Below are 24593 nucleotides of genomic sequence, written 5' to 3' on the forward strand. Positions count from 1 at the left end.
AATTCTCAAAAACCCAATACTCCCATGGGCAAGGGAATAGCCAAGTTTGCTGCAGTTTCCAGTGAATGACATCAGCCTCCTGTAAGTCTCCAGCAAAATGAATTCAGTTAGTACCATCAGTCCCTTTCCCATTCCAGAGCCAGTGGTATTCATGTGGGCATTCTGCAGAGCTGGAACAAACCTAGACAGAACCCCAGACAGCTGCAGAGGAAAAGGAAAAGGCACAGAGTTGGTGGATACAGAGCTGCCCCAGAGACCTCTACCAGCCAGTTCTCACAAAGGTTGACTACTCTCCTGGACCTGCAGTTATTCTTCCTTCATAAACAGAAATCATTTCTCAGAATTGTTAATATTGCTTTTGTTAGTCTTTTAACAAGTTGGTCTGTTTATAAGTTAGGAACATGAAAAAAAGAATCATCCACCTTGTATTGTTAAAAAAAAAAACATGAAGCATGAACACACTTGATACCAAACTGAAAAGGAATGGGGGGCAGGGGCATGTCCTGAGACCCACATGGGTTAGCAATGTTGGTCTCCATATTATTATTATTATTATTATTATTTTTTTTTTTTTTTTTTTTGCGGTACGCGGGCCTCTCACTGCTGTGGCCTCCCCCGCTGCAGAGCACAGGCTCCGGACGCGCAGGCCCAGCGGCCATGGCTCACGGGCCCAGCAGCTCCGCGGCATGCGGGATCCTCCCAGACCGGGGCACGAACCCGTATCCCCTGCATCGGCAGGCGGACTCTCAACCACTGCGCCACCAGGGAGGCCCTCCATATTATTTTTAAGTTTTAACGGGTTAAGTTCAATTTTCTCTCTCAAGGCTGTAGTATCCATTTTAAACGTTTAAACATTAACATAAATATCACGTAAACATTGAAACGTTCTGGGAGGAGGTCATGCTGTGATTTACACAGATTCTCAAGTCCCTGAGAAAGGGCAATTTGGGTTTCAATTTGGGCACTGCTGCTTGCCTCACTTTCTTTTTCTTTCCTAGACTCCAGAGTCCAAGCTTTAAAAAGTTAGGAGAGTCCAGCTAGGTAAAAGTAACATTTAGAGAGTTAACCATCCTTTATTAAGCAACCTTCTTGGGAGGATACCACTTTTTTGTTTTGTTTTGCAGATTTAGAATCCACTTCCAAGTGATACAACTGGAATTTGATTCCCCAAAGAACTTTTGCAAAGGAACCCTTATCCCATTTAGCTCTGAGCCCTAGAGGAAGGAGAGGCGTCTGACTTAACCTTGTGTGAGGATCTGTAGTACTTATTACCCATTTCTGATGTGTCCAACTCCAGTAGATTTAAGATCTGCACCTTCTATCTCACTGGCTCGGCCACATTCTCACAAATCTGGCAGGCATATTTGGTACTGCAGAAACAAAGGTGAACAGATTGCCGATTAACTTGATCACCATAACCTCAGGTTTAGACTGAAAAATAGCCTCCCTTGATTCCCCCACCCTCAGGCTTCCCTACTGTCCATTCTGCCTCCCAATCTATCTGACATATTACTGCCATACTTTCCATTATAGAAGTTTAATCATGTTGCCCACCTCAACTGCCACCCTCATTAAAAAGCTTTTGATTACTCCCCATCTCAAGACAATGCCCTCTGTTTCTAAGAAGGCACTCAGGGCTTTTTATTAAGTTCTCTGAAGTACACTTTCTTAGGTTCCTTTTGGTCTCTTCACCGTAGTTACCCTGGGCGGGCCTTAGGCACCCTGGATATCCTGCCATTACAACATGCTGTGCATGTTTCTACCTCTGCAGCATGGATCATACTTTGTCCCTCAGCTTGAAATTTCCCTTCCAGTCTGACAAGCTCCTTTCAAGTTTTAACTCAAATGACATCTCCAATTGATGTGATCTGACAATTCTTCACATTTATACAGTGACTTGCAGTTTAAAAAGAAGTTTTATATCCATTATTTATTGGAAGGCCACTAGAGCCTGTAGAATATGCTGGGAAGGCATCAAATTCTGGATTTTACAGATGAAAAGACCCAGGCTCAAAGAGGGGAGAGATACAGCCTTAGCAAATGGTGGAGTTCAGACTAACTCAGGGCTCTCTGCTACCCCCTCATCGCTCGCCTCTTCCAACAAACTCTGGACTGGCTACTTCTAAGACTCAGCCTCTCTTACCTCTCCAAGTTGCAGCTGACAGTAACATTCTGAAGACTTCCCCAACTGCTGGATGTGAATTAACTCTAGCAGGGGCTCCTGGGAGGCAGAAGGCTTGGCTGACAGCAAACTCAGCACTCCCTCATATGCAAAATGACATTTTGGCCTTAGGCGCTTAGTAAGTTACACAGTTAAGAGTCAAAGTTTTCAGGCACTAGAGTGAGCATTAAAAAAAAGCCAAACTGAATTAGGGACTGACCTACCACTTTATTAGCTTCCCAACATACACACATATACAAAGGCATTCAAGCCTGATGCACTGTGATTTCAGTCTCCCTCACCCTCTTCCTGAACTCAAAAGAACTCACTGTATAATTGGACAGAGACTATTTCCAGCTGCCCACTGCGGCACTTGGGAAACTATAATTTGCATCACTTTTGGTGGGGCAGAGGGCAGACAACATACTTGTAAAATGTATTCAATTATTTATTTTTCACATTAGTAAAACTGCTGTTTGCACATTGTTGGGACCCAAGACTAGCTAAACATAAAACACAAACTCCATAAAATACATTCTATTTCTTAGTTTTATAGAAATGTTAACTTTCTCATTCAATTAAACAAAGAGACTGTAATCACTTTCTTACTTATTTCGGACTCATTTCTCACTTCAGTTGAAAACTTTCAGGGGTAAATTTAAATATTGTCTCATGGAGGATGATGCAGTCAGTAAGACTGTTCCTGGACACAACATCCTATTTATTTGGAGTCCTATCTAACAGGCTAAAATCAAAATACCTTCCTTACAGTTTAGTTTCTGCAGTCTAAGTTGAGCAGAATTTTTTTGAAAGAGCAGTTTGCAAACTGGGGAGGAGTTGAGTTTACTTGGCATTCACACACCCCAGAGCTGTGGAGCAGGCTTCTCTTCAGCATGCCGGTGACTGGACATGGGTCTCACTCTTTGACAAGGGAAGTTTGTTGTTTTTTTTTCTGCCGCAGAAAGAATCACAGATTACATATTCATGTCCAAACAAGTTTTGGGTGCTAGATAGAATGTTTTTAAGAGGTTTTAAATACAGGGTCTTCCAAATTGTTAAATCTAACCTGAATTTATACTTACCTTGTTGCTCTTAAATGACAAATAGTAACATTGTTAGACAGTATTGTAAAAATGTATCTAAAACATGGAACTTCAGTCTTTCTTGAGAGGTGACTGGCATGGCCTTTAATAAGCACGAGTTTTTATTTTTATTATTTATTTATTGCTTGCTTGCTTGCTTGTGGGATCTTAATTCCCCGACCAGGGATCGAACCTAGGCCCTCAGCAGTGAGTGTGTGGAGTCCTAACCACTGGACCACCAAGGGTTTCCCTAAATACAAGTTTTAAATTTTCTTTTCTTGTGCAGGGCTCATAGCTGCCCATAGACTTGCCCTTATGAGTAAGGGATCTAAGACTGAGTTAGAGACAACTTAGCCGCATGCTGGTATATGGGGAGGTATCAGCACAATTTAGTAGGTGTTGATGCAGCATCTGGAGGCTGCCTCACCCTGTGCTTGGTCTTGGGTTAGACACACAGCTGTATAAAAACATAATCGTTGCCTGCAAGGAGTTTACAGTCTGTTTAGTGACTTGTGCAAAATACTTGAAAGAGAATAATGTAGGTAACAACTGAGATTCAAAATTTGTGGTATTATAATAAGTACAGTAGGAATTTAAAGCAGAAAAGTTTTGTTTTTAGGGTTTTGAACTGTAAGGAAAATTTCATGCCCGGGACCCTAAAAACAGGAGTTCCTGATTCCCCCACCCCCTGCCACTTCATTTAGATTCTTCTGTCTTTCTGCCTGATTATTCAATCTAATAGCCTTTTCCCTTCAGTCTTCATCCTCCTTGACCTTCCTATAATACCTGACACTGAACAATACACTTTTCACAAACTTTTGTTTTTAATTAATTAATTTTCTATTTATTTCTGGCTGTGTTGGGTCTTTGTTGCTGCATGTCATTTTTCTCTAGTTGCGGTCAGCAGGGGCTACTCTTTGTTGCAGTGCACAGGCTTCTCATTGCGGTGGCTTCTCTTGTTGCAGAGCACAGGCTGTAGGCGCATGGGCTTCAGTAGTTATGACACACGGGCTCAGTAGTTGTGGCGTGCAGGCTTCAGTAGTTGTGGCCCGCGAGCTCTAGAGCACAGGCTCAGTAGTTGTGGTGCCCAGGCTTAGTTGCTCCACGGCATGTGGGATCTTCCCAGACCAGGGCTTGAACCTATGTCCCCTGCATTGGAAGGCGGATTCTTAACCACTGCGCTACCCGGGTAGTCCCTTCACAAACTTTCTATTCTAAAATAACCTCAAATTTATAAAGAAGTTGTAGAAATAGTACATATAGCTCCTATGTACCTTTCACCAAGACTCCCTGTTAACGTTTCTCTGCCCAAGTCCTCCAATTTGAGACTAAGTTGTAGACATGATGTTCCATTACCAATTTTTACTTCAGTGTTTATTTCCTAAGTACAAGGCATGCTCTTAACATAACCACAGCAAAGGAAATTAACATAGATACATTAGTACCATGTAGTCTACAAACTCCAAGTTTTGCTGGTTGTTCCAATAATGTCCTTTACTGGACTATACATACAAACCAGAATTATGAGTCCCATTAACTTAGTCTTTAAGTAAAACAGTCCTCCAGTGTCTCTTTCATGATCCTGTCAGTTTTGAAGACTGCTGACCAATTACTTTACAGACTATGCCTTTGAGTTTCTCTGGTATTTCCTTATAACTTATGCAGATTTGGCAGGAACATACCACAAAAGTGATGCTGTGTTCTTCGTGCATACCTAGAAACACAGATTGTTAATTTGTCTCATTACTGGTGATATCAACTTTAGTTACTTGGTTAAAATAGCTTCTGCCAGGTTTCTTCAGCATTAAGTAAACTAGTAAGTATGTTATACTTATTAATAATAACTATCTAGCAGTGAGATTCTTTAATAAGACTATGCAAATATTCCCATTTGCCATCAAATTTTCACCCACTGCATTTAGCATCCTTTGATGATTTTTAGCTTTATTATTGTTATAATGGTTGCAAATTGTGACTTCTCAAATTCCATCATTCTCTCTAGATTAATTCATTGGCATTCTACCAAAGAATATTCCCTTTTGCCCCATTTTTAATTCACTCATATCTGTATGAGCTTGTGGACTACTATTTTACTCAAAGGATTTCAATCTGTTACTATCATTATTTCATGCTCAAATTACAACCGACCTGGGAACTCCTTTAAGCTAGCTCCTGTGTTCTTTTGACATGCACCCATCATTCTTTGAGCATTTTCACACTTCCAGGTTCATCTTACAGCTTCCCTTCCCCATTCTTGGAATTAGTAATTTCTCCAAGGAGCCCCCGTTTCTTTAAGTGAAGAATGGGACTTGGAAACCAAGATCTGGGTGCTCGTGCTAGGTGTGCTCATTACTACTAGAGTGCCATTGCTTCTAGACCCTATCAGCAGAATTAGGAAACATGTATGCATCGGTACACACACACATCTATTTCTCCATCTCTCTATATATTAAGTACCATGATTTCATTTCTAATTCCAAACCAATACTACAGGGTTTATTCTTGCCTTCCTCTTTCCCATTATTCTCAATGTATTTATTTCCTCAATTAATCTGGTATGTAACCAAACTCCTAGCCCCTTGACCCAAATAAAGGGGAAGTGGAAGAAAAAGAGTTAAAAAAAAAAAAAAAAGGCCACCTTGGTTGCAGACATGCACCTATTTCTTGGTATGTCAGCCCAAAGGTGGGTCCCCAACTTTCCTGTTTCTAAGTTGCAGACCCAATTTTCAGTCTATAGGTTCTATAGGATATCACCTTAATTGTACTGCCAACATTTGGTTGAAAACATAACTAGTTGTCTGTTCACCCCATCCATATTCTCCCTCTAATATTTTCATATTGTAAAATAGTATGAAGACTTTTTCCTTTCTAAATAAACCTTTATATGGTAATTCCTAAAATTGATCATGTCATCTTGCTCAAAAACCCTTCAATAGATCTTCATTGCTTTTATTGATTGATTGATTGATTTAATAAATTTATTTATTTTTGGCTGCGTTGGGTCTTTGTTGTCGCGTGAGGGATTTCTCTAGTTGCAGTGAGCCAGGGCTACTCTTTGTTGTGGTGCATGGGCTTCTCGTTGCCGTGGCTTCTTTTGTAGAGCACGGGCTCTAGGCGTGAGGGCTTCAGTAGTTGTGGCACACGGGCTCAGTAGTTGTGGCTCACAGGCTCTAGAGTGCAAGCTCAGTAGTTGTGGCACACGGGCTTAGTTGCTCCACAGCATGTAGGATCTTCCAGGACCAGGGCTTGAACTCGTGTCGCCTGCATTGGCAGGCGGATTCTTAACCACTGCGCCACCAGGGAAGCCCTCTTCATTGTTTTTAGAATCAAATCAAACCATCTGGAAATAACAGTCAATACCTTCCGCTATCAAGCTTTAACTTACCTCTTCAACTTCATCTTCCATTTATCATCCTTTACCTCCATGCTTATTAAATAAGCATATTCGCTATTTCCTAAAACTAGCTCTTTTCATAAGAATTTCCCTCATGCCCTGATGCTTTGCTTCCTTTTTATCCACAGTAATATTTTACTTGTCTTTCAAACACAGCTTAAAAGTCATTTCTACCATGAGTTTCTCTTACTTCCAAGTATCCCTTTTTCTTACTCCCGTCACTATTACGTCACTTGAATATTCTGCTCTGTATTATAGCTAATTGTGCATACCTATCTCCCCAACTAGATTAGGTAACACCCTTAAGACAGAAACCAATCTTATTTATCTTTAAATCTCAAGAGACTGGTATAATGTATTACAATAGATGCTCAAATATGCATCATCAACTCAACAGAACAGAGGATAGGCAAAGTTTTGAGGGGCATGAATAAATGCAAGCAGATGTAGCTTTACGTGTAAAAGCATGCAGGTAGGGACAAGAATGGCTACTTTGTGTGTTGGTAAAGCCTGACTGGAGCAGATGTTGCATTAATGCAGGGCTTGGGAGAGACCTGAGACCCATGGCAATGGTGTGGCACTGCCTTACTGGAGTGCGCCTTTTAAAAGTAACATGCACATACTTTTCTGGGCTGTGTATTTTTGGGTAAGCAAAACCTGGGGTGGGGAATATAAAAAGATTTCCTTTTCCCCTCTAAGAAATGCACATTCTTCAAGAAAAGGGAAGGAGTAATTCAAGCCACTAACCACAGATTCTTTAGTTTTCTTCACTTTCAAAACAGCAATTAATTTACACTCAGGCTTACCCCCAACCCCAGTTCCTTAGAGAATTAACCAGGTTATACCATGCATGTACAACTAAAAACTAACCCTTGGTAGGTCCTTGCTTGATCACTTTCTAACAGTAGCTCATATATTGAAAGCAAACATATACGCCAAGGTAACTCAATCTTCCTATTTGTTGAGGCAACCTGGAGACCGATCCTAGAAATATATGCCTGGGCCTCGACTCAGTAAGCTCTGCTCAGCAGATCAGACCCAATCCCCAGATAGATGCTTGTGTGTCTGCCCTTATGTACTTTGATAAGAAGTCTGGACACTAGCCGAGGGAAGACAGCAAGAGTGGAAGGATCAATGAAATGCATACCCTTTATTTCTACATCTCAGTGAGAAACTCGATAAATCCTGACATCAAATACTCTAAGGTTTGGTTAAAAATTACCTACCATACTCAGCCATAAAAAAGAAACGAAATTGTGTTATTTGTAGTGAGGTGGATGGACCTAGAGTCTGTCATAGAGTGAAGTAAGTCAGAAAGAGAAAAACAGATACCGTATGCTAACACATATATATGGAATCTAAAAAAAAAAAAAAAAAAAAAAAAACAATGGTTATGAAGAACCTAGGGGCAGGACAGGAATAAAGATGCAGATGTAGATAATGGACTTGAGGACACAGGGAGGGGGAAGGGTAAGCTGGGACAAAGTGAGAGAGTGGCATGGACATATATACGCTACCAAATGTAAAATAGCTAGCTGGTGGGAAGCAGCCGCATAGCATGGGGAGATCAGTTTGGTGCTTTGTGACCACCTAGAGGGGTGGGATAGGGAGGGTGGGAGGGAGACGCAAGAGGGAGGAGATATGGGGATATATGTATATGTATAGCTGATTCACTTTGTTATGAAGCAGGAACTAACACACCATTGTAAAGCAATTATACTCCAATAAAGATGTTAAAAAAAAAGTACCTACCATATGCCTATAAAACATGAAAAACATCTTAATATCTCTACCAGCATGTCCATCAAGAACTTCATATTTAGCATGTTGGTAATAAAATATTAAAAAGTGTTCTCTCCCCTCCCTACCTTAAACCTGTGCCTCCTTCTAATATCTCTAAAACGTTCATGGTGTCCAAACACAAAATCCAAGTAGAAATGGAAAGGAATAGGTTAACTTCCTTTGCAGTTACAAAAGAAGATCCAAACAGAGCTATTTCCAAGTTTTGCAATAAAGATTTTCATTGTTTCCACCTCACTTTATTCCTTAACATTCATAAATCTGACTTCCATTGTAGCCACTTTAACAAAACTTCTCCTTTTACTGAAGTTCTATGGTTCTTCCTGGGGCTCTATTCATGGTCCTTTCTTCATTTCACTCATTACTGCTATGTCATCCTTTTCTCTGATTTCAATCACCACAGATACACCAACAATTCCCAAATCTGTACTGAAGAGATCAGGCTTCTCTCTCGAGTTCAAAACTCAAATGATCAACTACCTTTGACACCAACTATCTCTATGTCAGATTTAACATGTTGGTAGTAAGGAACTTTTAAAAAGTGTCCTCTCTTTTCTCTCCACCTTAAAGCTATTTCTTCTGTATTCCTAAAATGTTCATGGCATTTGTGAAGGTTTAAAAACATGTTCACTAAATCTTTTTATACTCCTCCCTTCATGAGGTGAAGCCTGAGTGTGGACTTAGTGACTTATTTCTAACAAGGAGAATATGGCATAAGTGACAGTATTTGACTTCCAGGACTAGGCCTTAAAAGACACTCTGGCTTCCTCCTTGCTCTGTCTTGGACTGCTCTCTCTGGGGTAAGCCAGCTGCTACATCAAGAGGACACTCAAGCAGACCTATAGAGAGGTACCTGTGGTGAGCATGAGGCTTCCTGCTAACAGCCAACAAGAGACTGAGAACTTCCACTGCTACCACAAGAGAGCTTCCTTGGAAGCAGATGCTCCAGCCCCACGCAAGCCTTCAGACAACTGCAGCCCCAGCCAACAGCTTGACTGCAACTTTATGAGGTCTTGAGCCAGAGGCACGCAGCTAAGCTGCACCTGGACTCCTGACCCACAGAAACTCTGAGATAATAATTATTTGTAGTTTTAACTAGTAAGTTTTGGGGTAACTTATTATGCAGCAATAATGGCACACCCAGACCCAGAATCCAAGGAATACAAGTGGTGAATGGAAACGACCCTTTTAAGTGAGCTCTCTCCCCACTCTAATCACACTCCTCCTCGTACTTTCTCAGTAAGTAACAATGTTATTTACCTAGTATCCCGTATGAGGAACCTGGAAGTCATATTTGACTCTCCCTACCAACTATATCACCAAGTTATCATTTTTTTTCTTCCATCACTTGAGCCCATCCCTATTTTTTTTTTTGCCGCACCACACGGTATGTGGGATCTTAGTTCCCTGACCAGGGATTGAACCCGCGCCCCCTGCAGTGAAAGCGCCGAGTCTTAACCACTCGACTGCCAGGGAAGTTCCCCATCCCTACTCTTATTGCTTTAATTCAGGGCCTTTACCATTTTTCAATTTTGATAACATACCTTTGCAACTTTTCTCCTTCCCTATAGTCTTTCCCAGCTCCATTCCATTCTCTAGATTAATGCCAATAAGAACTTTTTGAAGAATATATCTGATAATGTTATTTATTTTTATTAAAAAATCACTACTAGTTCCCACATTGCACAGGACAAAATTCAAATGCCACATCACGGCACGCCTGTCGTGTCCTATAACTTTTTCTCTCATCTCCACGTTCACAGCCTACAATCTGGCCATCTTTCACCTTTGCATATGCTGCTTTCTTTCTGTGTGGAAGATCTTTCATTCTTTCCTTATAACTCTTACTCTTTTTTTTTTTTTTTTTTTTTTTTTGCGGTACGCGGGCCTCTCACTGTGTTGGCCTCTCCCGTTGCGGAGCACAGGCTCCGGACGCGCAGGCTCAGCGGCCATGGCCTACGGGCCCAGCCGCTCCGCGGCATGTGGGATCCTCCCGGACCGGGGCACGAACCCACGTCCCCTGCATCGGCAGGCAGACTCCCAACCACTGCGCCACCAGGGAAGCCCACTCTTAATCTTTTTTAAAAGACTCACCTTAAGGTTTATCTCAGAACCTTCCTTAATTATCAGGTCCAGATTAGATGACTTTCTTATATTACTTTATCAGGGCACTTATCACATAGATCAGCATGTGTCTTCCACTAGAATGTTAGCTCCTGAGGAAAAAAAAATCTAACCTCGATACCTACACATTCATTTATTCATACATTCAACTTATATCTACTGAGCAACTACAACAGACACTGTATTAGGTGTTTGTTACATACTAGTGAACAAAACAAATATGCCCTACTCTGGCATAGCTTGTAGTCTATTCAAGAAGAAAGACAGTAAGTTAAATAAACAAATATTGTGATATCTGAAAAAAGAATTTTATCAGAGAGTAAACATGAGGACCTACTTTAGGTTATGTGGCATACAGTACAGATGCACTCAAACATTTACTGAATGAAAGGTTTATACCTTCACCTCAGAGATATAAGTGGGTCAGGCTCATCACATCCTTGCCAACACTGAGTCTGTTTTTTTTTTTTTTTAAATCTTTGCTCATACTGTCAATGTCACTTTCTTGCTTATACATTCTCAGTACTAAAAATCAAGAAAAAGAACACAAGATCAAATATACATTAGAAAAAAGAGGCTTGGTAAAGCACAAGTGGAAAACAAAGTCTAGCTTTATATATATTATCACGGTTACTCAGATAGATGGCTAAGATAATTTCAAAATAACCACCCGTAAGATCACACATTTTACTAAGTAAAAAGTACACTAAAAGAATGAAAGCCAACTCTTTCTGGTATTCAGAAGTCTGAAGCAATCATTGTTTAGTTTTTTTTAAAAGAGCAAATTCCAAGCGAATCCCTGCCTCTCCCTTGGTTCATTGCCAAATAACTCACAGCTGGAATATTTCTGGGAAATATGGATATGTGACAAAGTTAAAAAAAAAAAAAAAAAGATCAAGACCACTGAAAACCAAGCTCAATATTTTAAAATGGGAATGTCAGGATGAGGAAACTATATAGTAAAATGCATAAAACAATTTTACTAGTAACTGCTCATTAATTAAAAAAATATTTTATAACCAACTAAAAAAATCAAAACTTGGTAGTAAATAAAATACTTAACTGCTATTTATAACAGTTGAGAAGGTTTCTAGGACTAGTTTCTTATATTAATATAAAATGCATAAAAAATGCCAAAAACTTAGCAAGTATTACCCTAGATTACAAAGCTTGTATTTTACAAAAGATGCACATATTTAGTGCACATTAAAGAAGGGGAATACAAAAGTTAAGTAAGTCCATCCTTTCTTAAGTCCATCCCTTCTTATTATTGGCTATAATAACATCAACTGATCATGCCCTTTTCCAAATTCATCTCCATGGTCCGGAAAAATTTAAATGAATCAGTGTAGATGAAGAAAAATACCTTCCGTTTTACCACACATTAGCCTTGTTGGCTGAAATATGAGATTTTTCTGGAAACCATACTCATCTCTTTGCTTTTAGTAGTGTATTTCAACACTTAGCCAAGATTTGTGCCAAGAGATAGAGGCGTTTGTCATCGAACCTGTTACACCATAAGAGTTTTTTTTTTTTAAACAAACTGATGATTGCCCAACAAAAAACTGTTAACTTACTTGTGAATTTTCAGAGGCAGAGAGTTTTTTATTTTTTATTTCCCTTTTTGGCTTCTGCAATGGAATTTCACCAAGTTTTTAAAGATATTAACTTCATTAACCTGCAACAATCATTATTTTAAAGTAGTATATAAAAACTGTCAGATGGGTCAGAAATAAGGTTTACGTAGCTCAAAATTATCTCTGACAGTGGCAAGATTTAACCTTTTGAGCCAACCTCAACAGACCGGCAATACATCTCAAATTATTAACATAATACATAATGATAAATATTGCTCTCGAAAAAAAGCAAATTATTTTCCTACTTACAATTTTTTGCAAAATATAAAAATATTTTCTTCTCTCTTTATTTCCCTGCCACGATAACGTTAAACCATATCTGGAGCCTCCTCAAACATCAGGTGTTAAGAGCACAACATTCCATTTTAGTTGGAACACTGCTTCACATAGTCAATGTGTATTTTCGAGGCACTATAAAAACTCTCAAGAACAGTACAAGAAAAACATTCCTCTTGCCTACAGATCTTTCAGGTATATTTCCCCTCAAACTTTTCTAAATTGAATGCTGTGATAACTGGTTTTTCTTCATTTTCCATGGTACAGTCCTTAAGTTATTTTTCTTTTACTTGGAGCCACTCCTTCATTTTCAACTTGCTGAGCAGGCAGACTTTTGGTTTCCATGGAAACTGAATTCCTGCGGCTGCGGGTAGGCATTCTTGTTCCACCAATCTAAGAGATGAAGCAAAGAACAGGATGGCTTAACATGTTTACAACATTCTTAAACACAGTCAACTCTATTATTTACACATGGACTAATTACCTTGCAAATGGTCCTTTATATATTTTTAATCCCTAGCCACTTAACTGCTTCTAAGCAAGCTTTAATCTGACAGAGTTTTAAAGTACGAAACTTTCAAATAACAATCAGGGAAGGAGATACATCAGGGTAAATGGAGAGAAGTGAAGAGGAAAACCACACTTTGTGCTAAATTTGGGAAAGTTTGAAATGCTAAATGAGAAAATGAGGGAATGACACGCCTTTAGAGCAATGTGCTTACAATACTGAAACTGAAGGGCAGGAGAAATGAAAAATAGGAAGGGAGGGAAAGGAAATACAAGAAGGTCAGAGGTGGTAAAGAGAGAGAAGAAATTATGAAATGGAGAAAGAGACAGAGTAAGAAAAACAGAAGAGTCCAAAAAAGAAGGATAAAAAGAATAAAAGTGAAACGAAGGGAAAAGAAAAAAGACCCCAATTTGAAAGGAAAATTGAGAGGCTGGAAGAACAAGAAAGAAAGAAAGAAAAGGGGGAAGGAAAAATTGGAAGGCGATTACAGAGGATGGGAAAAGAGGAAGAAGGGAGCAGGGGGAAGAAGCTTTGTTGGGGTGCTGGTTCTACCTTACCTACTCTTCCTCAGCACAAGTTGCTACTCACTCCCACTTTCTAGCTCACACAGTCTAGGGAAGAGAGTGTATTCTTAGGATGCAATCCCTTGCTAATTGCAGTCCCACTGAAGATGAGGTCTGGAAATACTGTCATCCCCTTGGCCACTGGAAGAGTATAAAAATTTAAAATGGGGTAATGGAGAAGAGCCAGGCCTTACAGAGAAGGACAAAAGCTTTACAGCCTGAAACCATTTCCCCAGAACCTGTCCATATCTACCTCTATTTTCTTTAGTGACCTTGCACCCCCTTCTATTTCTTCACATCTTCTCCAGTGTGTTTCAGACCTGGAAATGATTGTAATTCCAATCACACTCTCTCATATTCCTTATACAACAGAAATATTACTAGCATTGCCCCAAGAGGCTACTGGCTCACTAAGAATGAATCAAACTCCAGCTACCCTCACTTAAATATCTTGTCTCTTTTTTTTTTTTTTTTGCGGTACGCGGGCCTCTCACTGTTGTGGCCTCTCCCGTTGCGGGGCACAGGCTCCAGATGCGCAGGCTCAGCAGCCGTGGCTCATGGGCCCAGCCACTCCGCGGCATGTGGGATCTTCCCGGACCGGGGCACGAACCCGTGTCCCCTGCATCGGCAGGCGGACTCTCAACCACTGCGCTACCAGGGAAGCCCCTATATTGTCTCTTTAGGGGCATTTTTTGGTTTACAATTAGATGACTAGAAAAGACAAACTTGAGTTAGGGTTTGAGTCTGCCAGTCTGTCTGTCTGAATCTGAAGAACTTTTTTAACATACAGATTAAAAAATTGCTGTGATTTTTAGATTATGTATACCACTCCCCAGTCAACTGTTATTTACTATAAAAGTATACTGACCACTCTAATTGTATCTACCATATTGCAAGCATTTTGACCCTATATGTGTATGTGTGTATGTGCATGGGTGTGTGTGTGAACCATATTTATAGCAGAAGTTGTGGAAGGAGAGAAGGGATAGGCACAGAGCCAGTACAAAAAGACTAGAATCAGAAGAAGTCCGGAGTAGCACAGGAAGCAAATGGGCTCCTCCTATTAAGCTCTGCTTGATGCAAAAAGAGGCAGACACAGGCTCTACTGGGGTATCTCTCAGGATTAGTGCTTAAAGTACTACTACAAAAAGGTGACATCTGAGTTCAAGTGGACTAAGGACTAAGGAATCGTATTAGAGGCAGAGATATCTGTCATATGAGTTTTTACATCATGAAATAAGTAGATCATTTCTGTTCCATATAAGATCTTACGTCCCAGGGTTTCCTGAAGCTCTCGTCTTTTCCTTTGCTGCTAAAGCTGGAATCCCTATCTGTGCTTATTAGCTTGGTAGGATTAGAAAGTCTCATTCCCATGGCCTCGCTAGGAGGAAGTAAGGGAGAAAGATGGGGTAATTCCTACATATGTAGGGCCAGATTGTAGGGAGATGTGTAAGAGATAACCAAAAACTTTCCATGGGCTTAAAAAAACATCAAACCAAGCACTAGTTAGCTAATTGTCTACTGTACCTAATGTCTGGCTGTACAACAACCTGGTCCTAGACAATCTCACTAAGGTTTTGTCCTTGGATTGAATGCATGAAATATCTTCAAAAAAACACAAATCAGGGCTTCCCTGGTGGCGCAGTGGATAAGAATCCGCCTGCCAATGCAGGGGACATGGGTTCAAGCCCTGGTCCGGGAAGATGCCACGTGCCGCGGAGCAACTAAGCCCGTGCGCCACAACTACCGAGCCTGTGCTCTAGGGCCCGCGAGCCACAACTACTGAAGCCCGCGCGCCTAGAGCTGGTGCTCTGCAACAAGAGAAGCCACCGCAATGAGAAGCCCGTGCACCTCAACGAAGAGTAGCCCCACTCGCTGCAACTAGAGAAAGCCTGCATGCAACAACGAAGACCCAACACAGCCAAAAATAAATAAAAATTTAAAAAATTAAAGAAAAATAAAATCCCCATTTAAAAAAAAAACAAAACACAAATCAACAAATGCTCAGCATATACATAATTAAGCTGTTTATATTTATGTGGTCAAATCCTGAAAACATGGAATTGTGTCAAGACATTAAACTGTTCATTTTCACTAAAGAGGAATAAGCCACTCACACAGTTAAATGTTACAGGTGAAACTATCATCAGATTTTTCTAAGTTAAAACAAAATCATTCTCTTAGAAATAACATAAACTCTTCAAAAAAGTTTTCAATTATTATTTTTTTTTTTTTTTTTTTTTTTTTTTTTTTTTTTTTTTTTTTTGCTGTACGTGGGCCTCTCACTGTTGTGGCCCCTCCCATCGCGGAGCACAGGCTCCGGACGCGCAGGCTCAGCGGCCATGGCTCACGGACCCAGCCGCTCCGTGGCATGTGGGATCTTCCCGGACCAGGGTATGAACCCGTGTCTCCTGCATCGGCAGGCGGACTCTCAACCACTGCGCCACCAGGGAAGCCCTCAATTATTATTTTTAAGTTAAGAAAATGTTGCCTCAGGAGGTTATAAAAATCACTACTTATATAATTTAAACTGGAAATAGCCAACAAAAACTGTAGCTAAAATGGCTTAAAATACTAATAACTCACTTTGTCCATTCTTTCACTTGTCCCAACTAGTTAACCGCATTTATATATTTTCTTGGCCAAAGTCAACTAAGAATGTATAAGAAGCTGTCATTTCTAAAAGGATCCTCTCAGTAATAACATTAGAATGGAGAAGTGAAAAACATACACGTGATAGATGTTCTATGGTAAACATATTGAGAAGAGTAGAGAACTCAGACAATAATTTTGGTTCAAAGATTTTTGGCAGCAGGGAAGGAAAATGTACTGTGTTACTGCTGACTGAACAGTCAGATTCACTTGTAGAGAATAAAACTTTTCCTTCAACTAAACTCAAACTGGAACTTCTTACATGGTGTAAAGAATGAGTGACATGGTAAAGTGTATCTCTAACCATGGTTTTACAAAAGTTTCAGATAGAGAAATATCATTCAACTGGTATTTCTGGGGAAGGATTCTATAAAGAGCATAACATTAATTATAACTAAAATATTGAGTGATAAAATACTTGGTGTTAGGGCTTCCCTGGTGGCGCAGTGGTTGAGAGTCCGCCTGCCGATGCAGGGGACACGGGTTCGTGCCCCGGTCCGGGAAGATCCCACATGCCGCAGAGCGGCTGGGCCCCAGAGCCATGGCCGCTGAGCCTGCGCATCCGGAGCCTGTGCTCCGCAACGGGAGAGGCCACAACAGTGAGAGGCCCGCGTACAGCAAAAAAAAAAAAAAAAAAAAAAAAAAAACTTGGCGTTAAAACACAATTTACATCTTAACATTTTATTGTACTTTAAAAATTATTGGGGCTTCCCTGGTGGCGCAGTGGTTGAGAGTCTGCCTGCCGATGCAGGGGACACGGGTTCATGCCCTGGTCTGGGAAGATCCCACATGCCGCGGAGCAGCTGGGCCCGTGAGCCATGGCCGCTGAGCCTGCGCGTCCAGAGCCTGTGCTCCACAACGGGAGAGGCCACAACAGTGAGAAGCCTGCATTCCACAAAAAAAAAAAAAAAAAAAAAATTATTTAATTTTGGCTGCATTGGGTCTTTGTTGTGGCGACCAGGCATGACTCTTCGTTGTGGTGTGCGGGCTTCTCCCTGCGGTGGCTTCTCTTGCTGTGGAGCATGGGCTCTAGGCGCACGGGCTTCAGCAGTTGTGGCACGCAGGCTCTAGAGTGCAGGCTCAGTAGTTGTGGCACACGGGCTTAGGTGCTCCACAGCATGTGGGATCTTCCCGGACCAGGGCTCGAACCCGTGTCCCCTGCATTGGCAGGCGGATTCTTAACCACTGTGCTACCAGGGAAGTCCCTCTTGAACTTTTAATAAGGTACTGCAGTCACTAATTACTAACACTTGCTTTTATATTTTCCCATATCCTACTTATTTTTAATTGTATCATCATAATTTTATTGCATGTATTCTGCAAATTGCCTCAAATATTTAATGAAATGAAACAGTATACATAAATAAAAATTGCAAAAAACATTATAACTTTGCTTTTCATAGGTACATAGGGATTTAACTATGTGGTTGCCTTACCCATGCCCTCACTGGGGAGGCTAATAGAATTTTCTTTAGTTGACTCATAAACCTTACAAAAATAAAAAGTTCCATTGATGTGATGACTGGATTCAGTAGAGCATACAACTTTATCTATGCTTCCTATAGATATTATTTTTAGAATGGTGTTGTGATTAACATGGCAAATGTAGACATCAGGTTGAAATATTATATAGTCAGTGAAACAGATTAATAATAAACAACCTAATGGAACATTTAATTTCAAAAAAGATCTTACCTTTTGTTGTGTTGTGGGACCTAGTGATTTAGGTGGAAAAGTACAAGGTATTCTTCCATGATGGATATGATATGGTAATAAGAGACTGGGGTCTAACGGGACCCAGGGAACTGAGAGACTGGAAGGCACACCAGGAAGGCTGTAATGTGTTTTATGCAAATTGTACGCTGTCCTAGTAACTTTTCCATCAGAGGTCTTGTAGATCAGGAGTGAAGAATCTTCTGCTGCGTGAGACAACAAGTAGGAACCCTCCTGCAAGCTAAATCCACACAAGGAAACTCAACTCATTGGTTCACTGTGTCAAATTCAATAGCACTTTCTTAATCATACTATATTAATAAAATTGAAAACAATTAGGGGAATGGGATACCACCTCTAAAAACACTTTTATGACCAAGTAAGATTTAAGAATTTTTTAAACTATTTTCATGCCTTTTCAGCAACTCACTTTAGTTCTTATTCCAAGTTCAGGATATATACTTATTTTCTTTTCACTGTTACATCAGTTAAATTGTAAAATTTCAAAAATTTAATGGGAAACAGTCTGCCTAATTGTCTAATTCATGGACAACACATACGGAAACATATGGAAAAGTACATACACATATGAGTACATGAGTACATATACATACCATTCCTATACACAACATTTAAATTAATTAAACAAACACTGCACCTACTTTCTGTCTACTAATATGTGAACAGAGATAGAAAAGTGAATGTGACAAATTCACTACACTGAGAAGTTTAAAATAAAGTGGCAGAAACAGTCAATAGAACAATCACAATACGAGGGGCCATGAGAATAATAGCAACCAAAGCAGTTAATAGGTACTGAATGTTTATCATGCGCTAACGACGGCTGTACTGTTTATATCCATTTCATCATTAAATTCTCCAAAACAAACGTTTAAGTAATAATATTAATTATTAACCTCATATTTGAGATAAACAAAAATCAGACATACTAAGTAATTTGCCCAAAGTTCTGAGTGCAGGACCTGGATATAAACCCAGGCAGTAGAACACCAAAAGCCATACCCTTAATTATGATCCTCTATTGTCACAATAATAAGTTCTGTCAAATCCATATTTTCCCTTTCTCTTTAGAAAGCTTTAAGGAATTCAGTGTAACAACATAAAGAGCTAAAAGGATATGATTAATATACTGTGTTTTTTGGGGGGATTTTACATTCTAGCTCAAAGGTACAATGGAAGATATCAGTTCTTTCCCACAATCTATCATTAAAAATAAGGACTAGTCATACTTACAAGGATCTTCCTACAAACCTGATAAGTTTTTCATTAATTCATTACTGTTTTTAAACAGAAAAGTAATAGGTATTGACAAAAGTGGTTCAGAGAACTATTCTTATTCTCAGAGCATTTTTTCCCCAATCATTTTCTATTCCCATATAAAGAAATGAATAATAATTGATTTGACAGTGGGAATAAGTAACATTTCAAACACTGAGATTTTATCAGTGAAACTTTCTATCTTAACCTCCTTCACTAAAAATGAAGAATGCATTGGTTTACAGAGAGAATTCATGGAGAATGAGACAGTTCAAGAAAGAATATCTTAAAAGTGCTGCATGGGGGCAGCAATGTACATGGATGGATATAAATATCAGTAGGCACAATAACGGCCTCCCCCAAAAACATACATCCCAAACCCTAGAACCTGTGAATATGCTACATGACATGGCAAAGGGGAACTAAGATGGAATTAAAGTGAAATTAAGGTTCCTAATCAGCTGATTTTAAAATGTAAGATTTTCCTAGATTATTTTAGTGGGCTCACTGTAACCATGAGTCCTTAAAATGTAGAAGAGGGAGGCAGAAGAGACTCAGAGGGAGATACGGCTTTGAAAGAGGTGAGAGTGATGTGATGTGAGGAGGACTCAACGCGCCTTTCAAAGTCTGAAAAGGGAGGAAAGGAAGAGCGCCACAAGCCAAAGAATGCAGGCAGCCTCTAGAATATACAAAAGTCAAGGAAACAGACCATACCCAGAGCCTACAGAAAAAGAGAAGGCAGAAAGCAGAAAAATGACACCTTGATCTCAGCCTGAGAAGACCTGTTAGCCTCCTGACTCACAGAACTGCAAGATAATAAATTCCTGTTGTCAACACTAATTTTGTGGCAATTTGTCACAGCTGCAGTTGAAAACTAATACATAAGCTAAGATATTGATATTCAAGTTTCAAAAAGCACTTGGCAAATTTCGTGTTTAAGCATTGTACTTCACATGAAGAATGGAATATATAAAGCAAAAATCTTGCCACAGAATCACAGAATCTCAGAACTGAGGAGTACTTAGGAAATCACTGAACTCAACACCATCATTTTATAAATAAGGAAACTGACATCTATCTAGTTGCATAAAAAGTAGGAGAGTTAGAACTTTGAGATTTTTGACCTTTTGTTCAAATTCCTGAATTGTTTTTTAGTTTATCTTTTCGTAAGGGTGTAAGACAAGGATTGCAAAGGTTCGTATAATGAAACAGTTTGATAAATGATCACGTGGAGAATCTATATTCTAAGATTTGCTATGGACCGAGTGACTAGCCTCTATGTTGCTTCCTTACCTTGAAAATATAAACAATATAGCTATGGAAGGCTGACTAATATTCCCCCAGGATGTTTACATCCTCTCTCCAGAACTTGTGAATGTTACCCATCAATGGCTTTGCAAATGCAATTAAGGATGCAATGTGACAATAAAAGCAAAAATTTGAGTGATATGCTTTGAAGATGGAGTAAGGGGCTACAAGTTAAGATATATAGGTATTTCTCCAAAGAAGACATACGGATGCCCAACATCACTAATCATCAGAGAAATTCAAATCAAAACCACAATGAGGGGCTTCCCCGGTGGCGCAGTGGTTGAGAGTCCACCTGCCTATGCAGGGGACACGGGTTCGTGCCCTGGTCCGGGAAGATCCCACATGCCGCAGAGCAGCTGGGCCCGTGAGCCATGGCCGCTGAGCCTGCGTGTCCGGAGCCTGTGCTCCGCAACGGGAGAGGCCACAGCAGTGAGAGGCCCGCATACCGCAAAAAAAAAAAAAACAAAAAAACCCAGAATGAGATACCACCTCACGCCTGTCAGAATGGCTATCATCAAAAAGACAAGTGTTGGCAAGGATGTGGAGAAAAGGAACCGTTGTACACTGTTGGTGGAATTATAAATTGGTGCAGCCACTTGGGAAACAGTATGGAGGTTCCTCAAAAAATTAAACATAGAACTACCGTATGATCCAGCAATTCCACTCCTGGGTATCTACCACAAGAATACAAAAAAATTAATTCAAAAAGATATATGCACACCAATGTTCACTGCAGTATTATTTACAATAGCCAAGATATGGAAGCAAATTAAGTGTTCATTGATAAATGGACAAGGAAGATGTGATATATATACAATGGAATATTACTCAGTCATAATAAATGAAATCTTGCATTTGCAACAACATGGATGGATCTAGAGGGTATTATGCCACATGAAATAAGTCAGAGAGAGAAATACCACATGACTTACTTATATGTGGAATCTGTAAAACAAAAGAAACAAACAAAACAAAATGAAGACAGACTTACAGATATAGAAACAAAAGGGTGGTTGCCAGTTGCAGGTGGTGTGTGTAGGGAGAAATAGGCGAACGGGATTTAAGAAGTACAAACCTCCAGTTATAAAACTAATAAGCCACAGGGATGTAACACACAGCATAAAGAATATGATCAATATTATTGTAATAACTTTGTATGGGGACAGATGGTTATTAGACTTATTGTGATCATTTCACAATGTTTGCAAATGTCCTATCACTTGCAAGTTTATGTAGTAAACTTGAAACTAACATAATGCTGTACATCAACTATATTTCAATTAAAAAAGAAAAGAAATACAGGTAGCCACTAGAAACTGAAAATCAAGGTGAGGAAACAACTGTCTCCTCAGAGCCACAGCAAGGAGCCAGCCCTGTTGACGCAAGTTAGTCCACTGAAAATTTCAGATTTTTTACCTCCAGAACTATAACAGAATAAATTTGTGTTATTTAAAGCCACTAAGTTTGTTGTAATTTGTTATAGTGGCAATAGGAAACCATTACAATAGCCTTACAGAAAAATGTAATTGCAAGCTCATTAAAGCCAGAGACTATTATATTACCTTCTTATTTATATTTTCACAATTTCAACTTTTGACACAGTAGAATAAATTGTGTATTTCTAGGTTATTTTCTATCTATTCCTAACAACATATATTCAAAGTTTCTATGAATTTTCACCCAAGAAAATTAGACATATCAATGCAAAATGCCTCCAAAGTACTTACCTACTTAATTTTCTTAGAATGTGTTGAAGGATGTTAAATAAACTTGATATCCTATTAAACAGAAGAAATCTATATAAAATTAAGCGACAAGAAAACTTACTCTTAACAATTTTAGCTCCTCAGGAAGAGAAATATCCTCAATAGCAGAGAAAAACAACAGATGAAATAATGTAAAACACAGAATACCAAAATTTATTTCTAATTTGATTCACTTATATTTACTTAATTTTTTGCCATTTTCTGATTTCTCTTCAAAATCATAAAGTATTAGGCTTGTGGAGTCAGAGCAGTTGTAAAGAGATCATTATTTTATACTGAAACTATAAACTTTTTAAGAAGTTTATAAGTTTAAAATTTTTTTAAAGATTAAAAGTTTAAAAAGCCTTTAGTAGAACTAATCTGCAGAAGAGTTTGCCTTTTAGAGATGGTGGTGGTAACCAGAGAAATTGAGAGGTACTTTAAATGAATAAAGGGAAATGAAATATATTGATTTAGTATCTCTTCTAGACCTAAATTCATTCCCTTTATTATTTATTTAAAAATGGTTTTCAGGGCTTCCCTGGTGGCGCAGTGGTTGAGAGTCCGCCTGCCGATGCAGGGGACACGGGTTCGTGCCCTGGTCTGGGAAGATCCCACATGCCTCAGAGCGGCTGGGTCCGTGAGCCATGGCCGCTGAGCCTGCGCGTCCGGAGCCTGTGCTCCGCAACAGGAGAGACCACAACAGTGAGAAGCCCGCGTACCGCAAAAAAATAAAAAGTTAAAAAAAAAAAAAGGTTTTCAATGGAAGAGGTAGAGCAGGCAGTGAGTAATGTACAGAAAAGCTTTTCTATTCACATATGTAAATAAAAGGTTACTCCTCAAAAGAAGCAATCCTTATAATAGAAGTAGATGTTTTTAAGTATAAGCAGAGAATTCAAGTTTGAATCTGGAGGCTTCAAAAACTATGACAAGCCCCAAAGCTGGAACTATGGAAGTGATAAAAGTCAGGACAATTTCCCATCCTTCACGGTGAATCAAACATATTAACTACCAAGGTTGTCACCCTAGTTCAGCTGTATGCTCTGGGGAAAGTCACTCCAAGTTCCAGTTTCCTCATATATAAAATGGAGATAAAACTACCACCAGCCCTTCCCAGAAAGTTGTGAGATGCAAATTAAATTAATTTCAATCTGATGTACAGTAATAGTTGGTAAAAGAACAAACTTTTAGAAGTTAGGGTGTCCAAATGAGTGTATACATCCCTGAGAGCTAAGAGTCTTATGCTCCCATACACAACCAAGATGGAAGACTCCTCTGTTGTTCTAGCCTCCTTTGTCTTAGGCAGAAATACTAGTGTCACTAGTACATTTAATTTGGAAATGGAAATGATTAATGTGAAATGGATCACAAACTGGGTCAGGGGGAAGCCTCAATGTAAAAAAGGACTAAAAGTCTTGAAAATAAATCATTTAAACTTAACCAATATTTACAGATAAAGGAAAATTAGTGATCATATTAAGTTTTTAAATTCCCAACACAAAGTAAAGCTTCTTACTTGAGTGATGAAAGTCTTTCTTTTAATTCTTCTGAGGTGATTTCTTCTAGCAGGAAAAGCTTTGAAGTAAATGTATCAATATGTCCTAAAATAAAAGATCAAACTTAAAAAGAACAATTGCAGTATTTAAAAAACAAAAAAGCCAAGTTATCCAGTCTCTTTAAAGATGTTTTTACAAAACTGTAGTTAATTGTAAAGTAACTTTATATTCTAAAAAGAGGAGAAATAGACACTTTATTAAATTTATTAACTAAAGATGTATTTTAAGATGACATTAGGGACTTTCCTGGTGGCACAGCAGTTAAGAATCCGCCTGCCAACGCAGGGGGACGTGGGTTCGATCCCTGGTCCAGGAAGATCTCACATGCGGCAGAGCAACTGAGCCCGTGTGCCACAACTACTGAGCCTGTGCTCTAGAGCCTGAGCTACAACTACTGAGCCCGCGAACCACAACTACTGAAGCCCGTGTGCCTAGAGCCTGTGCTCCACAACAAAGAGAGGCCACCACAATGAGAAGCCCATGCACCACAACGGAAGAGTACCCCCGACTTGTTGCAACTAGAGAAAGCCTGCGCACAGCAACGAAGACCCAAAGCAGCCAAAAATAAATAAATAAATAAATAAATAAATAAATTTATAGAAAAAATAAAATGACATTATGTCAGATTATAAAAGAAATATGTATTAATTCTAAAATATTTGCTTAACATAGAAAAGTTTACACATGTCCATAACAAAAAAAAATCATCTCTAAGCCCACAATTTAAGAATAACAACTGTTAAAATAGTAGTGTTTCTAATTTTTATAAAGTTGCATTTTTATGGAAATTAAA

General features: G+C 39.3%; 1 protein-coding gene across 5 annotated transcripts in view; it reads right to left on the minus strand.

The window, feature by feature from the left end:
* Positions 1 to 10531: 10531 nt before the first annotated feature.
* Positions 10532 to 24593, minus strand: part of ICE2 (interactor of little elongation complex ELL subunit 2) — a 66159-nt gene continuing 52097 nt past the window's right edge. For 2 of the 5 annotated variants that reach the window (XM_081229367.1, XM_081229365.1), the window contains 5 exons: positions 23761 to 23845; positions 22227 to 22277; positions 17893 to 18151; positions 12139 to 12867; positions 10532 to 11086 (listed from right to left, as the gene is read on the minus strand). In XM_081229367.1, the coding sequence (XP_081085493.1) occupies positions 12745 to 12867; positions 17893 to 18151; positions 22227 to 22277; positions 23761 to 23845 (518 nt within the window). In that variant the 3' untranslated portion in view covers positions 10532 to 11086; positions 12139 to 12744. Of the gene's footprint in view, positions 11087 to 12138; positions 12868 to 17892; positions 18152 to 22226; positions 22296 to 23760; positions 23846 to 24593 lie in introns of those variants that run through there. The other 3 variants (XM_081229366.1, XM_081229369.1, XM_081229370.1) reach the window with 3 other exon arrangements.

The sequence above is a fragment of the Mesoplodon bidens genome (assembly GCF_964165515.1).
Source record: "Mesoplodon bidens genome assembly, chromosome: 3".
NCBI lineage: Eukaryota > Metazoa > Chordata > Mammalia > Artiodactyla > Ziphiidae > Mesoplodon > Mesoplodon bidens.